The sequence below is a fragment of the Lynx rufus genome, unplaced genomic scaffold, assembly GCF_022079265.1.
Source record: "Lynx rufus isolate CCGP_SWC_20201006 ecotype Redwood Valley unplaced genomic scaffold, mLynRuf1.p SCAF_6, whole genome shotgun sequence".
In the NCBI taxonomy this organism is placed as follows: domain Eukaryota; kingdom Metazoa; phylum Chordata; class Mammalia; order Carnivora; family Felidae; genus Lynx; species Lynx rufus.
Genome location: NW_025814878.1, coordinates 145883839 through 145911365, shown reverse-complemented (window position 1 = coordinate 145911365; position 27527 = coordinate 145883839). Strand labels below are relative to the sequence as shown.

The following is a 27527-nucleotide window of genomic DNA, read 5'->3' as shown; positions in this document are numbered from 1 at the left end:
ACAATACCACCTCTTACGATTATTTTCACTCATATTAGCCTCATATATAATACAAATAATAGTAATGATGATTTTAAACTCAGTCTAAAATTAAGAAAAGTAGCTGACTTTGGACATTGATAACTTCCCTTCAGGGAGAATTGTTTTTGTTTTGGCTTTGTGTTTCTGAGCAATTATCAATACAAATTGCTTAGGAGAGACTCAGTATCCCCAGGTGGTACACCATTGCTCTTAGGGGAAAACTACTTAGTTATCATTCATAGCACAGCTGTGTCTCCTTGCTGGGTTCTTTTCCACAGGAGGACATGAACGTGCCTCATTAATTGGGCCAGTGAATGGGGTGGTGAGAGGCAGCACAGCCTCCTTCCGCCAGCACAAAAGTCACAGTGATAATTGGGCAAAAGTGGAGATAGTCTAGGGATATATCTGCTCTATTTAGTTATAAAGAAGAATATTCATCTTGTACTTCAGAAAAAGAAAGTTTCTCTTCTAAGTTTTTCTTGCCTGAATTACCAGCACTGAAAAGTTTACTCAACTGAATTAGGGTAAGTGGGCAAGAAATTAGGTTGTCTCGGGTAGTATTACTAGAAGTTCCTCAACATCAAAATAATTTGCATATAACCTTTTAGTTCTAGTTTTCTCTACCATGTAGGACATCTAATAATCTCTAGGTCACTATCTGTTAAGTGGAAATGGTTTTACCTCTCTACTCCTGTGTCTGTACCCCACCTTCTATGTTAACAAGATGTATTAAGAGCCTACTAGGTGCACTTTAGGGATCATACATCTAATAAACTAAGTGTGCCACAGTGAAAGGGGCAGTGGATTTGTTGGAGAGTGAAAATGAAGATCTCAGTTAGAACCATGATGCGTGACATTAGCTGTACATTTGCTCCTGGTGATGATGTGAACCTGTGTATGGCTGTGAAATCTGCTGCTGGGGGGAGCTGGGCAAGCAGAGACCCACGGCCGATCATCAGTCCCCAGTGAGAAAGTGAAACCTCAGGAATGAAGATCCATGAAACAGGAGAGAAGCAGAAGATGGTGTGAACACAGGTGGAGGGAAGGAGAAATGGATGAGAAGACGAAGTGAAGGGAAGAGGTAAAGAGAGTGATAAAGTGATAATGGTAAGAAAAGGGGTTGTACAATCTTGGAGGAGAGTAGAGTTATTTTAGAAGTTAAGTTTTGGTTACTGTTTTTGTAGGGCAAAGGTAAACCCAAGTGGCTAAGATAATTGAGAAAAGACACTGGTTTTAGAAATTAGGGCCACTTTGGTGGGTGCCTGGGTGGCTCAGTCAATTAAGTTTCAGACTTTGGCTTAGGTCACGATCTCCCAGTCCGTGGGTTTGAGCCCATGTCAGGCTCTGTGCTGACAGCTCAAAGCCTGGAGCTTGATTTGGATTCTGTGTCCCCCTCTCTCTCTGCTGCTCCCCGGCTCCTGCTCTGTTTCTGTCTCTCAAAAATAAAGAAACATTAAAAAAATTAGGGCCACTTTGTCTTTAAGATGATATTTTTAATATATGGTACATGAGAGAAGCCAGATTGCTTTTTTGAAAGTTTGTGCTTGTAATTTTAAGAAGAAACTTCTCTTTCAGAGTTTAATAAAGGCAAAGGGTGAGGAACACAGATTTGCTGTTACTATGGCTTTTATGTATTGCCAGTCTCTGTGCCTAAACCTGGGGTTAGTCACTGAGAATACAGCTATGAAAGAACACAGCTTCATGTGGCTCAAAATTCTGACTGGAAGTGTGCCAGGAGTGAGTCATTGTATGGACGAAAGCCAAAGTATAAGTGAGTGGTAGAAAACCTGTATAAAATCAAGAAAGACATAAAAGTATGAATAACCAGACTTTAGGAGACTGTAAATAATGGAATCAATAGTACAGGAGGTCAAATAATTTTTATAATAAAATAAATCAATTTCTGGATCTGAGAAAAAATAAGTGGTAGAAGATAGGTGGCAATACAGAGAAATTTGAATCAAAGGGATAAATTTGACTCTTACAAGGAAATGGCAGAATTTGAGAATAAAAATCTGGAAGGACAGAGTGGGATTCAGGCTCACACCAGCCACAGGTTAGACCAATGGTTCTCCAGTCGGGAAACTTACCCCACATGGGACTTTGGGCAGTGCCTGGGCACTTTTTTTTTTCATTTCAAGCATTTATAATTTAAAAGTCTCATGTCAGACTCCATAAGAATTGTGACATATTAAAGGCATAACCAATATCATAAATGTTTAGTTATTATATGACCACTTAGAATTAATGCTAGGATAAATACAAGTCTCAAACAAGACCCACAGTCAAATACTTGGAGGGCTCTGTCGATGATTATGATTTTTTTTCAATAGTATTACAGAGATCTTTGTACAGAATGTATTTTATGTATTTTTCTTGTGATGAGAACTTTAAAGATCTACTCTCTCAGCAACTTTCAAGTATACAGTGTGGCATTATGGACTATAGTCACCATGCTTACCTCTCTAGGACTGACTTATTCCATTGTGTCTATACACCAGTGTCTTTATCCATTCCTCCATCAATGGACACTTAGTTTGCTTCTATGACTTGACTATTGTGAATAGTGCTGCAGTGAATGAGTGAGCATTTTCATTTACTTTGGATAAATACACAAAAGTGGAATTGCTGGATCGTATGGTTGTTGTTTTCTTTTTTAATTTTTTGAGGAACTTCCATCCTATTTTCTATAGTGACTGCATCAAGGAATCTCTTTATTTGAAAATATCTCCAAAAATTTCTTTTTGTTTAGACAGGGTTGGAAATTACTGTTCTATTTGATATTCATGTGATTTTGTTCCTTAGTGGAATGAAAATTAAAATAATTGTATTTTATTTATTTTTTTTTTAAATTTTTTTTTCAACGTTTATTTGTTTTTGGGACAGAGAGAGACAGAGCATGAACGGGGGAGGGTCAGAGAGAGAGGGAGACACAGAATCGGAAACAGGCTCCAGGCTCTGAGCCATCAGCCCAGAGCCTGACGCGGGGCTCGAACTCACAGACCGCGAGATCGTGACCTGGCTGAAGTCGGACGCTTAACCGACTGCGCCACCCAGGCGCCCCAAAATAATTGTATTTTAAAAGATTAAACATAAAGTTACTGATTTAAATTCTTCAGTATGCACTGCTGCTATTATTGACACAAAGAAAATTCCTCCAGTAAAGAACTAGCCACATTAAAAGACATTTAATGACATTAAATCAAACAAAGTTCTCTTTTATATACTCTAGTGGTAGAGATACAGATTACTAGTTTTATCAGTAAATTTTTGTATTATAATTCACATTTGGACATTTTGTTTGATGTTCAAAAAAGAAAACTATACAATAGCCCATTACAATTGTCCATCAGAGCTTAACATTTACATTATCTGAACCAATAAAAATTTACATTATCTGGAGCAATGAAAATGATATGTTTTATAATAAAACTTTTATCCATATCATCAATGTAATGCCTGATTTGAATCTGGCTATAAGGGTTTTGAATATACTCATTATTGATTATTCCATCTTTAGAATTGCTATTGACAAAAAAGAAAACAATGGTCAATGACAGCCACTTTGGTGGATTTACACTCCTTGGATTCCAGGGGCAGCCACAGCTGGAGATGATCATCTCTGGGGTTGTGTTTCTCTTCTACACCATTGCCTTGATGGGAAATATGGCCATCGTCCTGCTTTCTTTCCTAGATGACCATCTCCAGACCCCCATGTACTTCTTCCTTAGGAATTTGGCCATCTTGGATCTCTGTTATACCACAAATATAGTCCCACAGATGTTGGCCAATATCTGGGGCAAAGACAAGAGAATTACGTTTGGTGGCTGTGTCCTTCAACTTTTCATTGATATGGTACTGTGCTCAGTGGAATGTATCCTTCTGGCTGTGATGTCTTATGACCGATTCAATGCTGTCTGCAAGCCTCTGCACTACATGACCATTATGAACCCCCAACTCTGTCGAGCCCTGGTGGCCATGACCTGGGGAGTTGGTGTTACTAATTGCATGATACTTTCACCCTATGCCATGAGTCTTCCCCGATGTGGGAACCACCATTTGGATCACTTTTTTTGTGAAATGTCTGCAATGATCAAGATTGCGTGTGTGGACACTACAGCCATGGAGGAAACCACATTTGCTATGTGCCTGATTATAGTTCTTGTTCCCCTTCTTCTCATTCTGGTTTCTTATGGCTTCATTGCTGTAGCTGTGTTGAAGATCAAATCTGCAGCAGGGAGACAGAAAGCATTTGGGACCTGTTCCTCCCACCTCATTGTGGTGTCCATCTTCTATGGGACTGTTATCTACATGTACATCCAGCCAGGAAACAGTCCATCTCAGGATGAAGGTAAACTTCTCAGTATCTTTTATTCCATTGTTACTCCCAGCTTGAACCCCCTGATCTACACACTAAGGAATAAGGAGTTCAAGGGGGCCATGAAGAGACTGATTGGAAAAGAAAAACGTTCCTTGGAAACAACAGGACAATGATTCTTACTCCCAGCAATTTCCAATATGGAAATGTTCACCTGACATCCATTAAATGTAGACAAGATATTTTGTAGTCATCAGCTGAGAGACAGAGGGTACTCTAAATACATACGATAATAATTATGATAAAATCCAATGTACAGAAATCCATATTTATTTATGTTAAAATGTTTATTTTGAGAGAGAGTGAGTGTGCATGTGCACAGGCATGAGCAGGGTAGGGGCAGAGAGAGGGAGAGAGAAAGAGACTCCCAAGCAGGATCTGCACTGTTAGCACTGAGCCTGATACAGGGCTCAATCTCATGACCCTGGGATCATGACCCAACCTGAAATCCAGAGTACGTTGCTTCACTGACTGAGTCACCCAGTTGCCCCCAAAGTCCATATTTAAAATAAATTCTTAAACTGAGATGCCAACACTAGAGATTGCTTAAATTATGCACTGATTCTTTCAGAGGACACATGTCCCAATTATATTGACATTCATCAATTTAACTCTAATCTTCTCCCTTCATTATGCTAAGTAAATATTGTCAGGATGTCAAGGGGGCTAAAAGCTGTTCTCGTCACACCCCATGTTTGGGATGTCTTCGCCTCCAGCATTCTAGGAATATCTCCACATAGGGTGATCTCCAGTGTGAGGACAACTGTGAGACCACTAATAAACCAAGAAGACCATGAGTTCCAGCTACCACTTATCTTAAAAGTGAGGTGATGCTAATTACACCGAAAATGTCTTTCCTCTGACATCTTCCTCTGTCTATAGAATTACTCAACAAACAACCCAATTCTTTGAGCACAAAAAGAAAAACATGTTATATCACATTCCAGTGACTGTTGTTAAGATATTACTTTTCTCTTTCCCACTTGGTCTTTTTTACTGATTATTTTTAGGGCCAGCATGGAGATCTTACCACAGCACCTGTTTGAACTGTACTAACTCCCTACTCTGTGTGCAGAGTAGAAATACTCTTTTCTCAACTTGGGGAAAAACTAGCACATGGGAAGGTGATTCATGGCCACTGAAGTGACCTCTCATATTTGCCTTTCGCTACAATGTTGTTTGTTTTTTAGTTATTTCTCCATCATTTTGGTCAAACTGTAATCCTTTCCATATTTAAGAAGAAAGATAAATATTGATATGTAGAGGCCGTTGAGAGCTGTATTATCAGACTGAAGCTTGAGGCTAAGACTTTTTGATGACTTCCTCTTTATTTCTGGTTCAGTATCCAGTATCACTTCCTCTGGCTCCATTTCCGATCATGTCAGGGTCCTCACATCTGTCACAAAATCCCATTCACACCAAAGAGGTTAAAAAAGATGGCTATAACAATTCATTCCATGTCTAATACCTGCCTATAATCCTGCCCTCCTCCCCTGGAAGAACCATGATTCTCAATGTGTGGATTCCAATGTCTTCCTTTGTTTTATGGATGATTTACCTAGGTATGCATCTCCCAGGAATATGGTATAACTTGGATATTTAAAATTTTTTGTGTAAATGAATTCTGTTGTGCCTGACTTCCTTCATATGAATAACATCACATTTTCATGATTTATGCATGTCTAAGCATTTCAGTACTTCATTTATTTCCACAACTCTGATATTCTGAATAGAAAGTAATAATTTATCTCTCCTGTTCATAAAGGTTGTAGTTTTTAATAACCTATAATTACATATGTATTAATATCCACATATATACATTCCAAAGCTCTTTTTATGAATTTTTTCCTAGATATTTGATGCGTTTTTATTCTGTTGCAGGTTGTATCTTTAACATTTTTAATTTTGTTTTTTAACAATGGCTGTTCAAGCAAAATTGATTTCAATATTGACCCTGTATTCACATTTTACCCAACATACTTACTGAGGCTCCTAATTTATCCAGAGATTATTTTAGACTGTCCACATATACACCATTATTATGTGTAAAAAGTGACCGTATAGGGGCGCCTGGGTGGCTCAGTCGGTTAAGCGGCCGACTTCGGCTCAGGTCATGATCTCGCGGTCCGTGAGTTTGAGCCCCGCGTCAGGCTCTGTGCTGACAGCTCAGAGCCTGGAGCCTGTTTCAGATTCTGTGTCTCCCTCTCTCTGGCCCTCCCCCGTTCATGCTCTGTCTCTCTCTGTCTCAAAAATAAATAAACGTCAAAAAAAAAATTAAAAAAAAAAGTGACCATATATACACCAATATTCATCAATATTATGTGAAGTTTTACTTGTACCTTTTCGAGTTATGTGATTTTAATTTTTCTACTCAATTTATAGTACTAGCCTGCCCTGCCGATGATGAACGTAGTATGTGTGACATTGCTTATGTAGTTCCTAATATCAAAGGGAGAGTTTTGATTATTTCACTGTTACTATATAATAAATGTGATGTGTTTTATCTTGCCACTTTTTATCAGCTGTTATTTTTTTACACTCCTTACATTCTAAGATTATTTTATTTTTGTCATAAATAAATACGAAATTTTATGAAGTATTTTTCTGTGTCTGTTGTGAAGACCATGTGATTTTTTTCGGCTTTGCTTTATTATGTTGTAAATTAATATTTATTGATGATTTCTATGGTTATACAAACTTTACCTTCACAGAGTAGGCCTAACTTGGACCAGAATTATTATCTTAGTTTATACATTCAGTTTGTTACTTTTTTTTTTTTTTTTTTTTTTTTTTTTTTTTTTTTATGAAGTTTATTGACAAATTGGTTTCCATACAACACCCAGTGCTCATCCCAAAAGGTGCCCTCCTCAATACCCATCACCCACCCGCCCCTCCCTCCCACCCCCCATCAACCCTCAGTTTGTTCTCAGTTTTTAACAGTCTCTTATGCTTTGGCTCTCTCCCACTCTAACGTCTTTTTTTTTTTCTCCCTTCCCCTCCCCCATGGGTTCCTGTTGAGTTTCTCAGGATCCACATAAGAGTGAAACCATATGGTATCTGTCTTTCTCTGTATGGCTTATTTCACTTAGCATCACACTCTCCAGTTCCATCCACGTTGCTACAAAAGGCCATATTTCATTTTTTCTCATTGCCACGTAGTATTCCATTGTGTATATAAACCACAATTTCTTTATCCATTCATCAGTTGATGGACATTTAGGCTCTTTCCATAATTTGGCTATTGTTGAGAGTGCTGCTATGAACATTGGGGTACAAGTGCCCCTATGCATCAGTACTCCTGTATCCCTTGGGTAGATTCCTAGCAGTGCTATTGCTGGGTCATAGGGTAGGTCTATTTTTAATTTTCTGAGGAACCTCCACACTGTTTTCCAGAGCGGCTGCACCAATTTGCATTCCCACCAACAGTGCAAGAGAGTTCCCGTTTCTCCACATCCTCTCCAGCATCTATAGTCTCCTGATTTGTTCATTTTGGCCACTCTGACTGGCGTGAGGTGATACCTGAGTGTGGTTTTGATTTGTATTTCCCTGATAAGGAGCGACGCTGAACATCTTTTCATGTGCCTGTTGGCCATCTGGATGTCTTCTTTAGAGAAGTGTCTATTCATGTTTTCTGCCCATTTCTTCACTGGGTTATTTGTTTTTCGGGTGTGGAGTTTGGTGAGCTCTTTATAGATTTTAGATACTAGCCCTTTGTCCGATATGTCATTTGCAAATATCTTTTCCCATTCCGTTGGTTGTCTTTTAGTTTTGTTGGTTGTTTCCTTTGCTGTGCAGAAGCTTTTTATCTTCATAAGGTCCCAGTAATTCACTTTTGCTTTTAATTCCCTTGCCTTTGGGGATGTGTCGAGTAAGAGATTGCTACGGCTGAGGTCAGAGAGGTCTTTTCCTGCTTTCTCCTCTAAGGTTCTGATGGTTTCCTGTCTCACATTTAGGTCCTTTATCCATTTTGAGTTTATTTTTGTAAATGGTGTGAGAAAGTGGTCTAGTTTCAACCTTCTGCATGTTGCTGTCCAGTTCTCCCAGCACCATTTGTTAAAGAGGCTGTCTTTTTTCCATTGGATGTTCTTTCCTGCTTTGTCAAAGATGAGTTGGCCATATGTTTGTGGGTCTAGTTCTGGGGTTTCTATTCTATTCCATTGGTCTGTGTGTCTGTTTTTGTGCCAATACCATGCTGTCTTGATGATGACAGCTTTGTAGTAGAGGCTGAAGTCTGGGATTGTGATGCCTCCTGCTTTGGTCTTCTTCTTCAAAATTCCTTTGGCTATTCGGGGCCTTTTGTGGTTCCATATGAATTTTAGGATTGCTTGTTCTAGTTTCGAGAAGAATGCTGGTGCAATTTTGATTGGGATTGCATTGAATGTGTAGATAGCTTTGGGTAGTATTGACATTTTGACAATATTTATTTTTCCAATCCATGAGCAGGGAATGTCTTTCCATTTCTTTAAATCTTCTTCAATTACCTTCATAAGCTTTCTATAATTTTCAGCATACAGATCCTTTACATCTTTGGTTAGATTTATTCCTAGGTATTTTATGCTTTTTGGTGCAATTGTGAATGGGATCAGTTTCTTTATTTGTCTTTCTGTTGCTTCATTGTTAGTGTATAAGAATGCAACTGATTTCTGTACATTGATTTTGTATCCTGCAACTTTGCTGAATTCATGTATCAGTTCTAGCAGACTTTTGGTGGAGTCTATCGGATTTTCCATGTATAATATCATGTCATCTGCAAAAAGCGAAAGCTTGACTTCATCTTTGCCAATTTTGATGCCTTTGATTTCCTTTTGTTGTCTGATTGCTGATGCTAGAACTTCCAGCACTATGTTAAATAACAACGGTGAGAGTGGGCATCCCTGTCGTGTTCCTGATCTCAGGGAAAAAGCTCTCAGTTTTTCCCCGTTGAGGATGATGTTAGCTGTGGGCTTTTCATAAATGGCTTTTATGATCTTTAAGTATGTTCCTTCTATCCCGACTTTCTCAAGGGTTTTTATTAAGAAAGGGTGCTGGATTTTATCAAAGGCCTTTTCTGCATCAATTGACAGGATCATATGGTTCTTCTCTTTTTTTTTGTTAATGTGATGTATCACGTTGATTGATTTGCGAATGTTGAACCAGCCCTGCATCCCAGGAATGAATCCCACTTGATCATGGTGAATAATTCTTTTTATATGCTGTTGAATTCGATTTGCTAGTATCTTATTGAGAATTTTGGCATCCATATTCATCAGGGATATTGGCCTGTAGTTCTCTTTTTTTACTGGGTCTCTGTCTGGTTTAGGAATCAAAGTAATACTGGCTTCATAGAATGAGTCTGGAAGTTTTCCTTCCCTTTCTATTTCTTGGAATAGCTTGAGAAGGATAGGTATTATCTCTGCTTTAAACGTCTGGTAGAACTCCCCTGGGAAGCCATCTGGTCCTGGACTCTTATTTGTTGGGAGATTTTTGATAACCGATTCAATTTCTTCGCTGGTTATGGGTCTGTTCAAGCTTTCTATTTCCTCCTGATTGAGTTTTGGAAGAGTGTGGGTGTTCAGGAATTTGTCCATTTCTTCCAGGTTGTCCAATTTGTTGGCATATAATTTTTCATAGTATTCCCTGATAATTGTTTGTATCTCTGAGGGATTGGTTGTAATAATTCCATTTTCATTCATGATTTTATCTATTTGGGTCATCTCCCTTTTCTTTTTGAGAAGCCTGGCTAGAGGTTTGTCAATTTTGTTTATTTTTTCAAAAAACCAACTCTTGGTTTCGTTGATCTGCTCTACAGTTTTTTTAGATTCTATATTGTTTATTTCTGCTCTGATCTTTATTATTTCTCTTCTTCTGCTGGGTTTAGGCTGCCTTTGCTGTTCTGCTTCTATTTCCTTTAGGTGTGCTGTTAGATTTTGTATTTGGGATTTTTCTTGTTTCTTGAGATAGGCCTGGATTGCGATGTATTTTCCTCTCAGGACTGCCTTCGCTGCGTCCCAAAGCGTTTGGATTGTTGTATTTTCATTTTCGTTTGTTTCCATATATTTTTTGATTTCTTCTCTAATTGCCTGGTTGACCCACTCATTCGTGAGTAGGGTGTTCTTTAACCTCCATGCTTTTGGAGGTTTTCCAGACTTTTTCCTGTGGTTGACTTCAAGCTTCATAGCATTGTGGTCTGAAAGTATGCATGGTATAATTTCAATTCTTGTAAACTTATGAAGGGCTGATTTGTGACCCAGTATATGATCTATCTTGGAGAATGTTCCATGTGCACTCGAGAAGAAAGTAAATTCTGTTGCTTTGGGATGCAGAGTTCTAAATATATCTGTCAAGTCCATCTGATCCAGTGTCTCATTCAGGGCCCTTGTTTCTTTATTGACCGTGTGTCTAGATGATCTATCCATTTCTGTAAGTGGGGTGTTAAAGTCCCCAGCAATTACCACATTCTTATCAATAAGGTTGCTTATGTTTATGAGTAATTGTTTTATATATTTGGGGGCTCCGGTATTCGGCGCATAGACATTTATAATTGTTAGCTCTTCCTGATGGATAGACCCTGTAACTATTATATAATGTCCTTCTTCATCTCTTGTTACAGCCTTTAATTTAAAGTCTAGTTTGTCTGATATAAGTATGGCTACTCCAGCTTTCTTCTGGCTTCCAGTAGCATGATAAATAGTTCTCCATCCCCTCACTCTCAATCTAAAGGTGTCCTCAGGTCTAAAATGAGTCTCTTGTAGACAGCAAATAGATGGGTCTTGTTTTTTTATCCATTCTGATACCCTATGTCTTTTGGTTGGCGCATTTAATCCATTTACATTCAGTGTTATTATAGAAAGATACGGGTTTAGAGTCATTGTGATGTCTGTATGTTTTATGCTTGTAGTGATGTCTCTGGTACTTTGTCTCACAGGGTCCCCCTTAGGATCTCTTGTAGGGCTGGTTTAGTGGTGACAAATTCCTTCAGTTTTTGTTTGTTTGGGAAGACCTTTATCTCTCCTTCTATTCTAAATGACAGACTTGCTGGATAAAGGATTCTTGGCTGCATATTTTTGCTGTCTAGCACCCTAAAAATCTCGTGCCAATTCTTTCTGGCCTGCCAAGTTTCAAAAGAGAGATCAGTCACGAGTCTTATAGGTCTCCCTTTATATGTGAGGGCACGTTTACCCCTTGCTGCTTTCAGAATTTTCTCTTTATCCTTGTATTTTGCCAGTTTCACTATGATATGTCGTGCAGAAGATCGATTCAAGTTACGTCTGAAGGGAGTTCTCTGTGCCTCTTGGATTTCAATGCCTTTTTCCTTCCCCAGTTCAGGGAAGTTCTCAGCTATTATTTCTTCAAGTACCCCTTCAGCACCTTTCCCTCTCTCTTCCTCCTCTGGGATACCAATTATGCGTAAATTATTTCTTTTTAGTGTATCACTTAGTTCTCTAATTTTCCCCTCATACTCCTGGATTTTTTTATCTCTCTTTTTCTCAGCTTCCTCTTTTTCCATAACTTTATCTTCTAGTTCACCTATTCTCTCCTCTGCCTCTTCCATCCGAGCTGTGGCGGTTTGCATTTTGTTTTCCATTTCCTTTAAAGCGTTTTTCAGCTCCTCGTGACTGTTCATTAGTCCCCTGATGTCTGTAGCAAGAGATTCTCTGCTGTCCTGTATGCTGTTTTCCAACCCAGCGATTAATTTTATGACTATTATTCTAAATTCACTTTCTGTTATATTATTTAAATCCTTTTTGATCAGCTCATTAGCTGTTGTTATTTCCTGGAGATTCTTCTGGGGGGAATTCTTCCGCTTGGTCATTTTGGATAGTCCCTGGTGTGGTGAGGGCCTGCAGGGCACTTCCCCTGTGCTGTGGTGTATAACTGGAGTTGGTGGGCGGGGCCGCAGTCCGACCTGATGTCTGCCCCCAGCCCACCGCTGGGGCCACAGTCAGACTGGTGTGTGCCTTCTCTTCCCCTCTCCTAGGGGCGGGATTCACTGTGGGGTGGCGTGGCCCGTCTGGGCTACTTGCACACTGCCAGGCTTGTGATGCTGGGGATCTGGCGTATTAGCTGGGGTGGGAAGGCAAGGTGCACGGCGGCAGGGGGGGCAGGCTTAGCTCGCTTCTCCTTAGGTGATCCACTTCAGGAGGGGCCCTGTGCAGCCGGAGGGAGTCAGATCGCTGCCGGAGGTTTGGCTCCGCAGAAGCACAGAGTTGGGTGTTCGCGCGGAGCGAGCAATTTCCCTGGCCGGAGCCGGTTCCCTTCGGGATTTTGGCTGGGGGATGGGCGGGGGAGATGGCGCTGGAGAGCGCCTTTGTTCCCCGCCAAACTGAGCTCTGTCGTCCGGGGGCTCCGCAGCTCACCCTCCCTTTGTCCTCCAGCCTTCCCGCTTTCTGAGCAGAGCTGTTAACTTATAACCTCCCAGACGCTAAGTCGCGCTTGCTGTCGGAACACAGTCCGTCAGGCCCCTCCGCTTTTGCAAGCCGGACTCGGGGGCTCTGCTTGGCCGGCGAGCCGCCCCTCCGCCCCGGCTCCCTCCCGCCAGTCCGTGGAGCGCGCACCGCCTCGCCGCCCTTCCTACCCTCTTCCGTGGGCCTCTCGTCTGCACTTGGGTCCGGTGACTCTGTTCTGCTAATCCTCTGGCGGTTTTCTGGGTTGTTTAGGCAGGTGTAGGTGGAATCTAAGTGATCAGCAGGACGCGCGGTGAGCCCAGCGTCCTCCTACGCCGCCATCTTCCTAGCCAGTTGTCAGTTTGTTACTTTTGTTGACAGTTTTGTTTTTTTTTTTTTTTACCGAAACTCATAAGTGCTATAGACCTGTAATTTTCCATTTCTGTAAAGTTCTTTTCTGGTTTTAGTATCTAAGTTATGTTAGATTCATGAAGTGAGTGGAGTTGCCTCATTTTCTATAATCTAAAAGAACTCAAGATTGACACTGTGATCTTTCAGTGCAGGGTCCTCTGGCCCATGACCATGACGTCCCCTCCTTCTATCTCATTAATGTGTGCAGTTTTTCTGGGGGGCCCCTGCATGCATTTTACAAAGATTTATTGCTAGTCATTGAATGTTTCTGATCCTGTTGTAAATGGTAGTAAATGGTATTTGTTTAAAAAAATTTTTAGTTGATTGTTGCCACTGTATAAAAATATGTTTTGTGGGGTTTTTTTTAGTATATTGACCTGGTATCCAATGAATTTGCTAGCCAAATTATTAATTCTAATTTATTTGTATATCCTTTTAGAGATTTTTGTGTATTTTATCACACAATCTGCAAATAATGACAAATTATTTCTTCCTTTCTGAAACTTCCTTTTTAGTTTTCTTTTTTTTTTCAAATTTTTTTATTACATTTATTTATTTTTGATAGAGACAGAGCACAAGTGGGGAAGGGGCAGAGAGAGATGGAGACAAAATCTGAAACAGGCTCCAGGCTCTGAGCTGTCAGCACAGAGCCCCACGCGGGGCTCGAACCCACAAATGGTGAGAGATCGTGACCTGAGCCGAAGCCGGACACTCAACTGACTGAGCCACTCAGGTGCTCTGCTCCCCCTTTTTAGTTTTCTTTTCTCTTACTGTACTGGCTGGGTTCCCAGTAGAATTTTGGCTGGAAGTGCCAGAAACTGTCCTGTTCACTGACAGGGAGGACGACATCCCCTATTTCACCTCTGAGTTTAATGATTTGCTACAGGTTTGTGTTAAAGACTGTTTTCTTTTTTTTTTTTTTAATTTCTTTTAATGTTTATTTCTGAGAGAGACAAAGACAGAATGCGAGTGGGTTAGGGGCAGAGAGAGAGGGAGACACAGAAGCAGAAGCGGGCTCCAGGCTCTAAGCTGTCAGCACAGAGCCAGAACTCAAAAACCGTGGGGCTTGAACTCAAAAACCGTGAGATTGTGACCTGAGCCGAAGTCGGACGCTCAACCTACTGAGCCACCCAGGTGGCCCTGTTTTCTTTTTTTAAAAAGATTTTTAATTATTTATTTAAATTCAAGTTAGTTAACATACAGTATAGTATTTATTTCAGGAGTAGAACTCAGCAATTCATCACTTACATACACACCTAGTACTCATCACAACAAGTGCCCTCCTTATTGTCCTTCGCCCATTTAGCCCATACTCCCACCCAACACCCCTCCGGCAACCCTCTTTGTTCTCTGTATTTAAGTTTCTTATGGTTTGTTTCCCTCTGTTTTTATCACATTTTTCCATCCCTTCCCCCCATGTTCATCTGTTATGTTTCTTAAATTCCACATGAGTGAAATCATAAGATATTTGTCTTTCTCTGACTTATTTCGCTTAGCATAATACCCTCCAGTTCCATTCACATTGTTGCAAATGGCAAGATTTCACTCTTTTTGATTGCTGAGTAATATAAAAAATAGATTTTTATAAGGTGCTGAATTTTATCATATTTTCTTCTATATGATTAAAAGATTTTTTTTAACTTTTATTTTTATTTTTTTGAGAGAGAGAGACAGAGTGGGAGCAGGGGAGGAATAGAGAGAGGGAGACACAGAATCCAAAGCAGGCTCCAGGCTCTGAGCTGTCAGCACAGAGCCCGACATGGGGCTTGAACTCACAAACCGTGAGATTGGGACCTGAGCCAAAGTTGGATGCCAAACTAACTGAGCCACCTAGGCACCCCATCTTCTATATGATTTTTTATCTGATTTTATTCACTTATGTGGTGAATCATATTACCTGATTTTAAACACCAAGTGCTTCCTTGCTTTCCTGGAATAAGTACAACTTGGTCGTGATATGTTTTCCTTGCCACATACCATAGGATCTCTTTTTGTAGATGGCTGGTAATTTTCCCTAATCAACTAATAGTTCATTGAATTTGAGCAATTTCAAAACACTGATCTTTTTTTAGTTTCTAGACACATCTTTCCTTTGCTTTGCTGTTTTAGTGATATTTATACATGAATTCCAATTGAACATATACATAATATCCTCGGTAAACTTTAATAACCATATTTTTCTTGCTAATATTTTGAACATCTTGTTCATTTTAATTTTATTCAGCTTCTTAATCTTGACCTCATTTTCCTGTAAGATTTATTCAGCCAAGTCTGTATTCTGTGTTTCAAAATTTTATTTCATTTCTGTTGTTTTCTTCCCCATTTGTGTTCCCTCAGCTAAACTCCATTACTGCTCATCTCTTACACCATGTATTTTATGAGTTCTTATATTTCTGAGCTGTCTTCTAGTTCCACAGAGCTAATTGTTTCCTGATGTTTTTCTTTTTAAATGAAATGTGATCCTGTAACTTCATCTTCCGTGTGTAACACTTAAGGAATGAAGTGATGGGACCTAGGTGGCTCAATTGGTTAAGTGTCCGATTTCAGCTCAGGTCAGGATCTCGCAGTTCGTGGGTTCGAGCACTGCGTCGGGCTCTGTGCTGACAGCTCAGAGCCTGGAGCCTGCTTCGGATTCTGTGTCATCCTGTCTCTCTGCCCCTCCCCTATTCATGGTCTCTTTCAAAAATAAATAAACATTAAAAAAAATAGAGTGAGGTGAGTGCCCCTCCTCATCTGCTATTTGCTTCTCTCCTGACCCTTTCATGCCCATTGGGTATTATTATTATTATTATTATTTTAGAAATATGGAACTCATTTCTTATTTCTTATTACTACATTCAACCTGAAATTTCTTTCCTGGACCACCCATTTCAGAATATTTGTGTTGGGAAGGAGCAAAGTCTATGCTTTGAGCTTGAGAATGTTCCTTCAGACCCAGGGTCACACACATAAGGGAGATTTTAGGCTATCGTGTTGTGATGTGAACTCACAATTCCTGCTCACAGTCTGTTCACAGTCCCTCTCCTCACCACATACATGACAAGAGAAAATATTCTTCAGAAGGTCTGTCTCAGTGGTGTCCTGTGTGGTTCTTCCAGAAGTCCAGATGGATATAAGAACCATCCCCTGATATGCTCCATCCTGCTCTGTGTTCAGGAGGCCCCTTAGCTTACCTCCTTCAGCTTCTCAAAGTAGGAGGCATCCTTTCTTCTGCATATTCCACTGTCTGACCTTCACTAACCCTGGAATAGTTTTCTATTTTAGGATCCATGTTTCAGAGCTCAGCTGCTTAAATAAAGCTGCATTTCCCCTTTATTATCATCCTTATTGTTTTGAGGTGATTTCTCAGAGGAGGAGAGGAAGTAATGATTCTCACAACACTAATGCTAGAGTTTTGGCCTATCCTTATAAATAATCTCTAGGGTCATTGACAAGACTTACACTCTCTGATCCTATTACCAAGCTATTCAACAATAAAAACTGCTGAAATTTTGCGGGATCACGTATCTATAAAATGTCAGTTTCCAGGGAGTGTTAATTGGCCAGTGTGTCCTCAATGGGAATAACAAGCCAAAGTTTAAATAACAAATTATGGCTTTCAGGCATAACATAACTCTATCAAATAATCACCACCATAACCTCTCACCTCTTCCATCCATGGTTGTGACTCCAGGACAAACTGTCAGGGGCACTATTGCTAAAGGCGCCCTTCTTTGTAGAAGTCACAAATTTCATTGTTATTGAAATATATTTGAAAGTTTAAGTTAAACAAAAGCAAATGTGACAGAAAAAATAAAACTTACAATCATGATTATATGTGGGTTAAATGTCTCATCATTGCCTATGTTGCCTTGTGACAATCTGTAAGTTCTGGACACATGAATTTCTTGCACAGAAACTGCAGTACTAACACCATCAGTAGAAGTGTTTCATTGATGAAACCAGACACAGAAATGTATTTTGAATTGCAAAGCATAGTTATTCATTTGGTCTTATATTAATATTACTTCAAATAAATGATGGTCGTAATTTCCATGCAGAGTTGAAAATGAGTCAGTTAACTATGGAAACTCCTGGGGTTTTTTAAAAATGATTTTCCCTGGGTAATGTACAGTATACCTTAATTGCTAATGAGATAACCCAGCATCCCTAAGGTCTTCCCAGACTCAACACATTTCATCATTGCTGTTTGGGGAAATGACCTGTCATCTTTCACACTGCAGGTTTCTCTTCCCAGTCATATAAATAGGATGATTCTCCTTGGACAGGAACAGGAGTGTCTCCTGAATGATCCCCATGGCAAGTGGGAGGACTCTTGTAAGTAAAGAATTCTCAGTGTTATTTAGGTGAATGTTATCAGAAACATTCTCAGTGTTATTTAGGTGAAGAGAGAAAGAAACATTCCCTACTTTAAAAATCATGTTGTATTTAAATTAGTTTACAAAATTCTCAAAGAAATGTACAAAAGAAGCTTCTGGCTTTTATATGAATTTTCTGTCCTTCAAAGTCCAAGACATATGTTTAATCACATGTCATGAAATGTACACTAGAAATGAAAAATGAATATTTGTGTTTTTAATTTCTGTGCCCAGAGTTCATAAATTCATTTTAACAAACATTTTTAAGACCCTAGGAAGTAGTTTATAACACCGCTATATACATAAAAAGTTCATGTCTGTGAAAGAAAGAGCTAACGTTTGTTTTACGAGGTAACGTAATAAATTCAATTTTGTGTACATGTGGTATGGGAAGTTACTGTTATCAAAGTCAGTACAAATTCCGAAAAATTAGCTAAAATTTTAAATCTGAGGCGCAAAGGATGAGAGGGCCAGAAGACCTAGGCTGTTAGTTTTCTATGAAAAATTGGTAAGGGAAGCCTTGTGACACAGGAGGAAGGGGAGAAAGGAGAGCCCGTTAGAACACTCTGGGGACAGAGCTAGCAGGGAGGGTCCCCTGGGTGGGGGGGTCAGGAGGGCAGCTAGGTGGTGTCTTTGGGAAGGCAAAGGGCAATGCTGACATGGGGGCACTAACCTGCCACTGAGAATTCAGGTAGAAAAATAACGTGGAAAAGACCACTGGTTTGGAAGCTAGGAATTCATTTCTGTGCATGAGAGACATTGTTTATTTTTTTTATTTTTATTATTAAGATTTTATTTAAATTCCAGTTAACCTACATGCAGTATTTGTTTCAGGTCTACAATTTAGTGATTCAACCTATACAGCACCCAGTGCTCATCACAAGTGCCCTCCCTAATACCCATCCATCATCTGTTCCTCCAGCCTCCCACCCACCTCAGGAGAGACCTGTTTTAGTTGAATATTTGGGTTGAGCCTTTTTTTTTTCTTTGGTAAAGTATAATTAATTCACAGTTTTATACTAGTTCAGGTGTACAATATAATGATTCAGTAATTTTCTATCTTTCTCCAGGTTCATCACAATAAGTACACTCTTAATCTCCATCACCTATTTCACCTATCTCCTCCACCCCCCATCTCCCCTCTGTTGATCAGCAGTTTGTTTTCTATAGTTAAAAGTCTTGGTTTTTGTTTCCTTTTTTCTTTGTTCATTTGTTTTGTTTCTTAAATTTCACATATGTGTGAAATCATGTGGTGTTTTTCTTTCACTGGCTTATTTTGTTTAGGATATAAACTCTAGCTCCATCTACCTCTTTGCAAATGACCAGATTTTGTTCTTTTTGATCGCTGAGTACTATTTATATGTGTATGTGTATATATATATGTATGTGTATGTATATATACACACATACCATTTCTCCATCCATCAGTCAATGGTCACAGGTTGCTTCCATATCTCGGCTATTGTAAATAATACTGCAATAAACATGTGGGTTCATGTATCCCTTTTAGTTAGTGAGTTCATTTTCATTGAATAGCTCAGTAGAGACATTAATGTATTGTATGCTAATTTTAATTTCAATTTTTTTTTTGAGGAACCTATATAGTTTTCCACAGTTCCTGCTTGAGTTTTTACAAAGACACCACTTTTTTTTTAGGTATGAAAGGAAAGAGTCAGATGTGATCAGCAAAGTTTCTTTTAACAAATCTCACATATTCATGGATGTTTTCTCTGTGCCGATCCTGAGGGGAGTCATGAAATATGAACACAAAAATAACACAGCTCCCCCTCCTGAGGTGTTTTAACATTTCATATGTATGAGTCATAGAATGGAAGTTCTTGTAGGATGAGAGGAAGGACACAAATGAATATCAGAGATTGAATGTAAAATGAAGAGATGGAAACAGGAAGTAGTGGATGGTGGATACAAAGTTCAGATGAAAAATGGCATCTGAAGGGAAAGTGGGAGGAATGCTGTTCTGGGACCATGTGGGGAAGGGCAAATAGCATTTGGAAACCCAAGTTTTGAGATGAAAGAAAAAAGTTTGACTTTAAAATCTAAAGTCAGTTGGTCACCTGGGTGGCTCAGTCAGTTAACTGTCCAACTCTTGGTTTTGGCTCACGTCATGATCTCATGGTTTTGTGCTCAAGCCCTGCTTAGAGCTCTGTGCTGACACCATGGAGCCTGCCTGGGATTCTTTCTCTCTCCCTCTCTCTCTGCCCCTCCCCTGCTCATGCTGTCTCTGTCTCTCAAAAATAAATACATAAACTTAAGAAAGTTTAAGATATAAAGTCAGAAAATTTACATAGCAGAGTGAAAATGGAGACCCAAACTGAGCCCATGCAGTTTAAGTATTAGAAAAGGGGGTATTAGAGGTATGAAACCTGTGTTTTCTATGAACCCTTGAATGAAAGAGACAATGAGTGATCACAGATTCCAAACCCCCTTCCCAGCACCCCGATTAATAAAGAGAAGTCCACTGGATTTCATCAGCCTTTCATCAGGCTTTTCCTATGAGATTTTGCAGGTTTTAGCCATGGCATAGAAGCCGACAGAAAACTGAGAGTATGGATCTAGTAGACAGGTCGCCCTGGGATAAATTCTAGACGTAATTGGATAAACAGAACAAATACTCAATGAGATGTAAATACTGATGTGTTATTTGATTATATGATACGTTTCTTGCCAGCTATAATTCCACTAATATTGTTCATAAACACACTCGCTTCCAATATGTCACAGCTGATATCAAGAAATAGGAAAATGGTCAACAATAGCCATTTTGGTGGATTTATACTCCTTGGATTCCCAGGGCAGCCACAGCTGGAGATGATCATCTCTGGGGTTGTCTTTCTCTTCTACACCATTGCCTTGATGGGAAACATGGCCATCATCCTGCTGCCGTTATTGGATGAACGTCTCCAGACCCCCATGTACTTCTTCCTTAGGAATTTAGCCATTTTGGATCTCTGTTATACCACAAATATAGTCCCACAGATGTTGGCCAATGTCTGGGGCAAAGACAAAAAAATCTCTTTTGGTGGCTGTGCCTTTCAACTTTTCACTGATGTGACACTATGCACAGTGGAATGTATCCTTCTGGCTGTGATGTCTTATGACCGATTCAATGCTGTCTGCAAGCCTCTGCACTACATGACCATTATGAACCCCCAACTCTGTCGAACCCTGGTGGCCATGACCTGGGGAGTTGGTGTTACTAATTGCATGATACTTTCACCCTATGCCATGAGTCTTCCCCGATGTGGGAACCACCATTTGGATCACTATTTTTGTGAAATATCTGCAATGGTGAAGATTGCATGTGTGGACACCACAGCCATGGAGGAAACCTTATTTGCATTATGTTTTTTTATTTTCCTCACACCACTCCTTCTCATTCTGGTTTCTTATGGCTTCATTGCTGTAGCTGTGTTGAAGATCAAATCTGCAGCAGGGAGACAGAAAGCATTTGGGACCTGTTCCTCCCACCTCATTGTGGTGTCCATCTTCTATGGGACTGTTATCTACATGTACATCCAGCCAGGAAACAGTCCATCTCAGGATGAAGGTAAACTTCTCAGTATCTTTTATTCCATTGTTACTCCCAGCTTGAACCCCCTGATCTACACACTAAGGAATAAGGAGTTCAAGGGGGCCATGAAGAAGCTGATTGGAAAAGAAAAACGTTCCTTGGAAACAACAGGACACTAATATCTTTTTATGAGAAGTTTCCAATTAAGAAATTGGTCCTGTGTAACATACAAATCATTGCCAAATTATTTTAGTAGTACTCATCACCTAAAAGTGAAAATTATACCTAAAATGTTGCTTATGTTTCAGCATCAATGTCCCAAATTGCCAAGGGTTGATTCTAAACCAAGTATGTCTCTCAAAGTCACCAGTTATCACCTTTGATCAGTCATCCCCACCTGCAGCCAGAGAGCAGGCTGTATGGAGTCCAAGCATTGTACTGTGAGGGGAAGGAGGGAAGACTCTACCAAACTGGATTCAAGTTATAATTTATCAAATATCTTTAAATTATCATGACACTTTAACAAAAAGAAAAAAGTTAATGTTCTAACTATAAGTTTTTACATGACTCTACAATTTGTTCGTGTGAAGACAAAATCATTTCTGTTCAGATCTTAAATGTTCCTGCCATGTCTATTTACTTTAAAAGAATCTTAATATATAAACTGGATAAAATATATTTCTACTTGTAGCTGTTTTCTGCCTGAATCAGGACTTTCTCAAACTTAGCCTGTCAAAATAAAATGTGAGAATAAATTGGATGCAGAGTTTGATATTATAACACTGCTAACAAATCATTCTTGATTTCAAATTTCTGAGTTCATTACAGCAGGTACATTAATCTTTTTCATTAATTTGTAGTAAGTAAACAATACATGGAAAAATAAATAATGTGTTTATTAGCTCCTTTTTATAAGGTCAGCATAAACTTGACTTCAAAACGTTACAAGGATATTACAAAATAAAAAAAAGGAAAAAGAAAGAAAATGAAGGGAATTTTTTTCAATATCTTTCATGAACATAGATGCAAACATCCCTAACAAAAGATTAAGAAATCGAATCCAGAAATAAAGGTTAACATGTCAGTCAAGTGGGTTTACTCCCACTATGCAAGATTGGAGTAACATTGAAAATCAGTCACCACATGATTCTGTTAATGTAATCCATAATATTAACAAAATGAAAGTAAAAACAATAAAGTTATTTCCATAGATTCAGTAAAGCATTTCAACATTCATTTACTGGAAAACAAAGGCTCTTAGCAAACTTGGAATATAAACAAGTTCTGTATCTTGATGATGATTAAGTTTCCATCTAACATATTTGAGAAGGAGGCTAAACAACTCGACCAATAGGATAGTATGGAGTCCAGAAGGAGATCCAACACATAGACAGCCAACCAATTAATGACTCTTGTGCCCTGTAGTGCAGGAGGGAGAGGACAGTCTTTCAATACGTGGCTCCAGATCAACTGACGTCCTTGTGGGAGAAAAGATACTTAAACTTATACATAAAAATCAATTTCAACTTGATTATAGACATAAGTAAAACAAGATGGATTTTAATGATATTATTCATGAATTTTGAATAGGAAAAGATCTATTAAATAAGACAGAAACTTTTAACCATAATAGAAAAATTTGACTAAATTGAAATATAGTAAAATTAAGACCATACCTTTGTGAAAAGGTCCATTAAGAGAGCCACTCCGTGTGTGTGTGTGTGTGTGTGTGTGTGTGTGTGTGTGTGTGTGTGTGTGTGTCTGGCTGGCTGGCTGGCTGGCTGTCTCAAGGAAAGAATTTCCATCCAGACTATACAAAAAATTCCTACAAATCAAAAAGAAAAAAACGGAAAATCTAACACAACAATCACATATCCAAATGGACAATACATAAAAATATACTTAAGTTCAGGGTTATGCTAAATTAAATAAATCAGACAGAGAAAGATAAATACCATATGATTTCACTTACATGTGGAATGTAAAAAAGTAAAGCAAAAAAAAAAAAGCCAAAACAGACCCATAAATACAGTGAACAAACTGTTGTCAGAAGAGAGAGGGGTGGGGGATGAGCAAAATGAGTGAAAGGGAGTGGGATATACAGGCTTCCAGGAATACAATGAATAAGTCACAAGAATAAAAGATACAGCACAAGAATACAGTCAGGGGTATCATAATAGTGTTGTGTAGTGAAAGATGGTACCTACACTTGTGGTGAATGTAGCATAGCATATAGAGTTATTGAAAGACTATATTGTGTTCACCATACTTCATGTGTTCACTATACTTCAATTAGAAAAAAATATTTTCAGATAACACTATATGTAGAAAACCAGAAAGAATCCACCAAAAAATTGCTACAGCTACTACATGAATTCAGCAAAGTCACAGGGTATAAAATCAATGTACAGAAATTGGTTGCATTTATATACACCAATAATGAGGCATCAGAAAAAGAAATGAAGGAATCAATCACATTTACAATTGCACCAAAAACAATAAGATATTTAGGAATAAACCTAACTAAGGAGTTAAAAGATCTATACTCTGAAAACTATAGAAAGTTTATGAAAGAAATTGAAGAGGATGCAAAGAAATGGAAAAAAAAATCCATGCTCATGGATTGGAAGAACAAGCATCATTAAAATGTCTATACTATGAAAAGCAATCTACACATTCAATGCAATCCCTATCAAAATACCATTAGCATTCTTCATAGAGCTAGCACAAAAAATTCTAAAATTTGTATAGAACTGCAAAAGACCCTATATAGTCAAAGCAGTCCTGAAAAAGAAAAAACTGGAGGTATCACAATTCCAGATTGCAAGCTATACTACAAAGCTGTAGCCATTAAGACAGCATGGTAACTGTCACAAAAACAGACACATAGATCAATGGAATAGAATAGAAAACCCAGAAATTGACCCACAACTATATGGTTAAGTCATCTTCAACAAAGCAGGAAAGAATATCCAATGGAAAAAAGTCTCTTCAACAAATGGTATTGGGAAAACTGGATGGCAACATGTGCAGGTATGAAACTGGACCATGTTCTTACACCATACTCAAAAATAAATTCAAAATGGATGAAAGGCCTAAATGTGAGACAGGAGACCATCAAAATTCTAGTGGAGCACACAGATAGCAGTCTTTTTGGCCTCAGCTGGAGTAACTTCTTACTTGATAACATCTCCGGTGGCAAGGGAAACCAAAGCAAACATGAACTATTGGGATTTCATCAAGATAAAATCTTCTGCACCCTGAAGGCAATAATAAACAAAACTAAAAGGCAGCTTATGGAATGGGAGAAGATATTTACAAATGACATATCTAATAAAGGGTTAGTGTCCAAAATCTATAAAGAACTTCTCAAACTCAATACTCAAAACACAAATAACCCAGTTAAGAAATGGGCAGAAGACATGAACACACAACTTCCCAAGGAAGGCATCCAGGTGGAAAACAGATACATGAAAAGATGCTCAATATCACTCATCATCAGGGAAATACAAATCAAACCATGATGAGATACCACCTCACACCTGTCAGAATGGCTAAAACTAACACAGGAAAAACAGATGTTGGTGAGGATGTAGTGAAAGGGGAACCCTCTTGCTGTTGGTGTGAATGCAAACTAATGCAGCCACTCTGGAGAGCAGTATGGAGGTCCTCAAGAAACCAAACATGGAACTACCCTGTGATCCAGAAATTGCACCATTAGATATTTACCCAAAGCATACAAAAATATGAATTCAAAGGGGGTAAATACACCTCAATGTTTATAGCAGCATTATCAACAATAGCCAAACTATGGAGAGAGCCCAAATATCCATTCACTGATGAATGGATAAAGAAGATGTGGTATATATATACAATGGAATATAACTGAGCCATCAAAAGGAATGAAATCTTGCCATTTCCAATGACATGGATGGAAGTACAATGTATTACGCTAAGCAAAATAAATCAATCAGAGAAAGTCAAATACCATATGATTTCACTCGTATGTGGAATTTAAGAAACACAACAGATGAACATATGGGAAGGGAGGGAGAAAAGAGAAGACAGTGAAACGAAGCATAATAGACTCAACGATAGAGAACAAACTGAGGGTTGATGGAGGGAGGGCGGTGGGGCATGGACTAGATAGGTAATGGGTATCAGGAGGGCACTTGTTGGGATGAGCTCTGGGTGTTGTATGTAAGTGATGAATGATTGGATTCTACTCCTGAAACCAATATTTCACTGTATGTTAACTAACTAAAAGTTAAAAAAAGAGAAACAGTTGAAAATACAAAATAAATGCAAACAGAACATACTTGGCCAATCATCAGGGTCAATTATAGTGACAAAACAGAGCAATTTTACACATTCAAGTATTGCTTCATGAGAATGTTGTATTCTATTCTAAAATGATGGTGTTTACTTACTGTTTGTATTAGCAAAAGTTTGAAGGCACACATGGGAATGATGTTACATCATATGAAACATAACACCTGAATCATCTGAATTTAAGGGCATTGGTGCCATCATCCAGAGCACAGGATATGATGAATTGGCTGTCTCCTGCATCAGCTGACTGAAGCTTGAACTTAAGGACAGTCTGTAGTCAATAATGTTGACAAGCTGGAAGTTTCCTGGTACCTTGTGGAATAAGGAATCAGTGGGCTTAGGAAGGTGGGAATTTTGGAATCTGTGTAATGCAATATGCTCAGCCACCCTCTAAACATACTGTGTGGGAAGCCTGGAGAACATTTCCTTCATGAAGGCATTAAGAAATGATTTGGTGAGGAGAACATCAGTATTCTTAAAATGGTCTGTGGTATCTAACTCCTGATGGCCAGTGATGGTGTTGGGAAGTGCAGTCATGGAATTGGACCACCTGATATTGAAAATAATGATGTTCTGGAAAATTAGGTGTCATGTAAACATGCTGGAAATAGTTACTACGATTAAGCCACATGAGTTTGGTCTATAGAGATCTGTGGTGATGGGTAACTTATCACAGGATTCTTAAAAATAAAACACTCGAGTGACCTACTAAGATGTTGGTTGGAATATATTAGCAGAAAAAACATAGGTCTGAAGGCAGAAACATAACTTGAATCAACACAGTGGGGATTCATGACCAGTTCACAGACCCAGATCCTCTCATTTGAGAGCAGCTTGAAGAAAGGACCCTGCAATGCTGCAAAATACTGTTAAATAATTTTCCCTCAAGTGTTCCCTAGAGGAATAGTTCAGCCACTTAACAAGTTAGCCATGCACAGGAGGAGGAAGGAGGAAGTTGCCTTGGGGATCTGGTTACTCCTCACCTCTATGTAGATGACTGCTTGGCCTCTGCCCGTGAAAGAGCTGGGGCTGAGCTTTAAGGGACTCATTTTGATGATTTTATTGTCTTTCTCCTCTAAGAGAGAAAACTTAGAGGTAGTTTTGCTCCATGACCTACAAAGAATGCACTTCAAACCTTAATAGCTTCAAGCAGCATTGGGAGAAATTAAATGTCAAAGTGACAGTCTCAAAGTGACATCAGACAGCCCAGCAGCTCCATGCAACTTTCTAATGAGGTCACGTGGGTCATGCTCTTTTCTCCTAACATGTAACTGTTTAAGTGAATATCTTCCTTGTTCTTTCTCTGACTTTAAACTTCAAATATTAGTCTCTTTATTCCAAATCCTTGAGAAATTTCCCCCCAGTTATCCAGAGGGACAGCAATGGCAAATACAACAGTTGGTCAATCTCTCAGTAAGCAGGAACAAGCTACTCAAGATAGAAGTATAGTCCGAGCCTCCACAATCCCATCTGGTGACTCCATTTTCCTTTCTCATGCCTTTAGAATATGAAAGCCCTTGGGTGAATAAACCAATTATTCCATGAAATAAAGGTCAAATTATGTGGTTTTTTTTTTTTTTACTTATAAATTGAAGGAAAATGTAGTGAAAATACAAGAGGCCAAAACTTTTGAATGCTTTCCTCAGTGATTTATAGTCAATAATTTTATGCTTTCAGGAAAAATTACCACACATATGAGAAAAGAAATATTTTTTAATGCTTGTTTATTCATTTTGAGAGAGAGAAAGAATGCACAAGTGAGCTGTGGGAGGACAGAGAGAGAGAGAGAGTGAGAGAGAGAGAGAGAGAGAGAGAGAGAGAGAGGGAATCCCAACCAGGTTCCATGCTATTAGGGCAGAGCCTGATGCAGGTCTCGATCCCACAAAATATGAGATCATGACCTGAACCAAAATCAAGAGTTGGATGCTTTACTGACTGAGCCCCCCAGGTGCCCTGAGAAAAGGAATCTTCTAATCTTTTTCTCTGAACTAACCTATTTTGTAAGAAGAAAAATAAACCTAATTTATGTACAAACCATTAGTGAGAAAGTGAGTTTAGTAGTAACTCAGTTTATGGCCAGTAGTAAACTCTACACAATCTGAAATTTAAATGACAAAGAATATGAATTAATC

At 38.9% G+C, this 27527-nt stretch overlaps 2 protein-coding genes across 2 annotated transcripts; both read left to right on the top strand.

Annotated features, from left to right (window-relative positions):
* The first annotated feature begins 3549 nt into the window (after positions 1–3549).
* Positions 3550–4515, top strand: LOC124529414 (olfactory receptor 2W1-like). The gene has a single exon (XM_047103318.1). The coding sequence runs from the start codon at positions 3568–3570 to the stop codon at positions 4513–4515; it is 948 nt and encodes a 315-aa protein (XP_046959274.1). The 5' UTR covers positions 3550–3567.
* A 15697-nt stretch (positions 4516–20212) lies between these two features.
* Positions 20213–21242, top strand: LOC124527978 (olfactory receptor 2W1-like). The gene has a single exon (XM_047101273.1). The coding sequence runs from the start codon at positions 20265–20267 to the stop codon at positions 21240–21242; it is 978 nt and encodes a 325-aa protein (XP_046957229.1). The 5' UTR covers positions 20213–20264.
* Positions 21243–27527: the final 6285 nt, after the last annotated feature.

Excerpts from the sequence above, each read along its gene's own strand:
- LOC124527978 (XM_047101273.1), top strand. The coding sequence starts at position 20,265 with ATGTCACAGCTGATATCAAGAAATAGGAAAATGGTCAACAATAGCCAT.
- LOC124529414 (XM_047103318.1), top strand. The coding sequence starts at position 3,568 with ATGGTCAATGACAGCCACTTTGGTGGATTTACACTCCTTGGATTCCAG.